This window comes from Carlito syrichta, unplaced genomic scaffold (assembly GCF_000164805.1).
Source record: "Carlito syrichta isolate Samal-C Ts95f unplaced genomic scaffold, Tarsius_syrichta-2.0.1 Scaffold305810, whole genome shotgun sequence".
Taxonomy (NCBI): Eukaryota; Metazoa; Chordata; class Mammalia; order Primates; family Tarsiidae; genus Carlito; species Carlito syrichta.
Window position 1 is genome coordinate 4,998 of NW_007249906.1, and position 3,675 is coordinate 8,672.

General features: G+C 48.2%; 1 protein-coding gene across 1 annotated transcript in view; it reads right to left on the reverse strand.

Moving 5' to 3' along the window:
• GPKOW (G-patch domain and KOW motifs) overlaps positions 1-3,675 on the reverse strand; it is a 10,308-nt gene that overhangs the window by 4,130 nt on the left and 2,503 nt on the right. The window contains exon 4 of the mRNA XM_008062742.1: positions 1,662-1,771. Coding sequence (XP_008060933.1) covers positions 1,662-1,771 — 110 coding nt within the window. The remainder of the gene's footprint in view (positions 1-1,661; positions 1,772-3,675) is intronic.

Here is a 3,675-nt window from a genome sequence, read left to right on the forward strand (position 1 = left end):
CTGCACTCCAGTCTGGGTGACAGAGTGAGACTCCAACTCAAAAAAAAAGAAAAGAAAAGGAGAGAGAAGATTCACCTCCCCAAGGTGGGGGAGGGGGGCCAAAGCCAGGAAGCATGGTGACAGCCATAGCTCAAAGAGCTCATGGCCACACCAGAGTCTAGCAAGGCAATGGCCCACAACAGTCTTTAACACCTCATTCCCCTCCTCCCCCTGCCCAAAACCACTCCATCAATATTTTCAAGAAGGCTCTTTCTGATCTCATATTAGGACTGTTTCTTTTTTTTTTGTTTTTGAGTTAGAGTCTCACTCTGTCGCTTAGACTGGAGTGCAGTGGCATGCTCCCGGCCACTGCAGCCTCGACCTGCTGGGTTCCAGCGATCCTTCTGCTCAGCCTTCCAAGTAGCTGGAAGTACAGGCACGCGCTACCATGCCCGTCTAATTTTTTGATTTATTGTAGAGATGAGGTCTCACCAAGTTGCCCAGGCGGGTCTCGAACCCGTGGGCTCAGGTAATCCACTCACCTCAGCCTCCCAAAGCGCGAGATTACAGGCTGAGCCACCGAGCCCAGCTAGGACTGTTTCTGACCTACAAAAATGGAAACTTCATTTGGTTCTACCTAATAACATGCTGTGTATAACATCTTTTACACAGTATCTACAGTGAGAACAGTGGCAGATCACTGTAACCAAAATATACTATTTCTACAGGGAAATCATACCAAGCAGGAGAAACAGACTATGATCAATGCTAATTCGGGTCATGTTTGGCTGCCAATGGCTTATGAAAAAAAGTTTGGTTTTCAGAATTTTTTGGAGTTTGTAATTGCAAAAAAAGGATTGTCAATCTATGTGATTTTAGCAAATGTTTAGTCTATGCTTTCTTGGGGCTAAGGCCTACTGCTTTATGTGTATAATTTTATTTAACTCTCACAACAGACCTGCAAAGTTAGTACTATTATCCCCATTCTTTTTTTTTTTTTTTTTTTGAGTTGGAGTCTCACTCTGTTGCCCAGGCTGGAGTGCTATGGCAAACTCACAGCCACCCCAGCCTTCCAAGTAGCTAGAAATACAGGCGCGCGCTACCACATCTGGCTAATTTTTTCATTTATTGTAGAGACGAGGTCTTACCAAGTTGTCCAGGCTGGTCTTGAGCCCGCAGGCTCAGGCAATCCACTCGCCTCAGCCTCCCAAAGTGCTGGGATTACAGGCTGAGCCACAAAGCCCGGCCTCCATTCTTTTTTTGAGTCGGAGTTTCACTCTGTCGTCCAGGCTGGAGTACAGTGGCACACTCACAGCCACCACAGCCTCACAACCTGGTGGGCTCAGTTGATCCTTCTGCCTCAGCTAATTTTTCTTGATTCATTGTAGAGATGAGATCTTGCCAAGTTGCCCAGGATGGTCTTGAACCCATGGGCTCAGGCAATCCTCTCACCTTGGCCTTCCAAAGTGCTGGGACTATAGGCATGAGCCAATGCGCCCGGCCTATTATGGAGTGTCAAAAGGCAAATAGGAGCTTGAAACAGTAGTCAAAGGGGCTACAAAATTAGTTAGGGTGACAGTGTATCCTCCCTTCCTGCCTGGATGGTTCTGGTTTGGCAGTAATCATGGAGACCTTGATCATGGCCTGATCTTCTGTCCTCTCACCCCTATCCCAGAACTCACTGATTGAAGGTGCGGCCAATGCCCTCGCCGGGTTTCCAGCCCATGCCCCGCAGCATGGCCATTCCATAGTCCTCCACAGGGACTGCCTCATAATTGGCCTCCTCCGGGACCTATGGGTTTGGGCAGAGGAAGGAGGGTCAGGCTTTGCTTACACTAGGCCCTCTGTTTGAAGCACACTTGCTATCACATACCGGGTGACCCACCATGCTTTTTTTTTCTAGTCAGCTCAAGGCTAAGTTTGATTTCCTATCACCATCCCTCACTTTACTCTTCCATGTTCAGTCCTTCAAAAAATATCTAAAAAGCATCTAACTTGTGGCAAGTACTGTTCTAGGTGCTGGGGATAAAGCAGTGAACAAAACAGACAAAAACCCCTGTCCTTGTGGGGCTTACATTCTAGCTGTAGAAACACAATAAATAAAATACAGAAAACATAATATGTCAGGTGGTGAAAGAAAAATAAAGCAGGCTAAGAGTATGTAGAAGGATGAAGAGGGAGTGCCACTGAGTTGACATTTAAGCAGAGACCAGGAGATGACAGAGAAGGAAGAATGTTCCAAGCAGAGAGAACAGTAAGAATAAAGGCCCTGAGGCAGGACAGGACTTGGTATGTATGAAGGGGATCATGAAAGTCAATATGGCTGAAACAGAGATGTGGAGGCGGAGAATGGTAGGTCAGAGACTAACCAGGAAAGCTGGGCAGGAAACAGAGAACCCTGTGTCAGGTGGGAGCCACAAGAGGGACCAGAAAAGAAGTTACCGCCAGCCGGGCTTGGTGGCTCAGCCTGTAATCCCACGCCTTTGGGAGGCTGAGGTGAGTGGATTGCCTGAGCCCGCGGGTTCGAGACCCGCCTGGGCAGGCGAGACCTCATCTCTACAATAAATCAAAAAATCAGCCAGGCGTGGTAGTGCGTGCCTGTAATTCTGGCTACTTGGAAGGCTGAGGCGGAAGGATCGCCGGAGCCCAGCAGGTCGAGGCTGCGGTGGCCGGGAGCGGCCACTGCACTCCAGTCTGGGCGACAGAGTGAGACTCCAACTCAGAAAAAAAAAAAAAAAAAAGAAGTTACTGCCATAATCTAGATGAGATGCTGGCGGCTCAGCCCAGCGTGGTAGGTGGTAATGGTGAGAAGTGGTCAGATTCTGGGTTATTTTGAATAGAGAGATGATAGGTTTATGCCAACATTGTATATGAGGTTTGAAATAAAGAGGGGAAGGCCAGGCGCGGTAGCTCATGCCTGAGCCTATGGGTTCGAGACCAGGGGCAACTTGGTAAGACCTCATCTCTACAATAAATCAAAAAATTAGCTGGGCATGGTGGTGCATGCCTATAGTTCCTGCTACTTGGAAGGCTGAGGCAGAAGGATCAACTGAGCACAGCAAGTTGAGACTGCAGTGGCCATGAGCGTGCTACTGCACTCCAGTCTAGGCAACAGAATGAGACTCCAACTCAAAAGAAAAAAAGAGAAAGAAATAAAGAGTGGAGTCGAGGATGACTCCAAGGTCCTCAAGATGAGTGAGAGGAAGGATGGATGGAACTCTGGTCAATTGGGTTGTGGAAAGCTTCAGGAGATTTGTAGAGGAAACAGTAGAGAAATGAGGCCAAAGCTGGAATGGGATGAAAGAATGAAAAGTGGAGGTCTTTTTTTCTTTTGTTTATCTTTTTAAAATTTTTTAGAGTCAGAGTCTCACTCTGTCACTCAGGCTAGAGCGCAGTGGCACGCTCACAGCCACCACAGCCTTGACCTGCTGGGCTCAGGAGATCCTTCCACCTCAGTCTTCCAAGTAGCTGGAACTACAGGCACATGCTAACATGCCCAGCTAACTTTTTGATTTATTGTAGAGATGAGGTCTCACCAAGTTGCCCAGGCTGGTCTCAAACCTGTGGGCTCATGCTATCCTCTCACCTCGGCTTCCCAAAGTGCTGGGATTATAGGCGTGAGCCACTGTGCCCAGGCCTTTTTTTTTTTTGAGTTGGAGTCTCACTCGGTTGCCCAGACTGGAGTGCAGTGGCCGC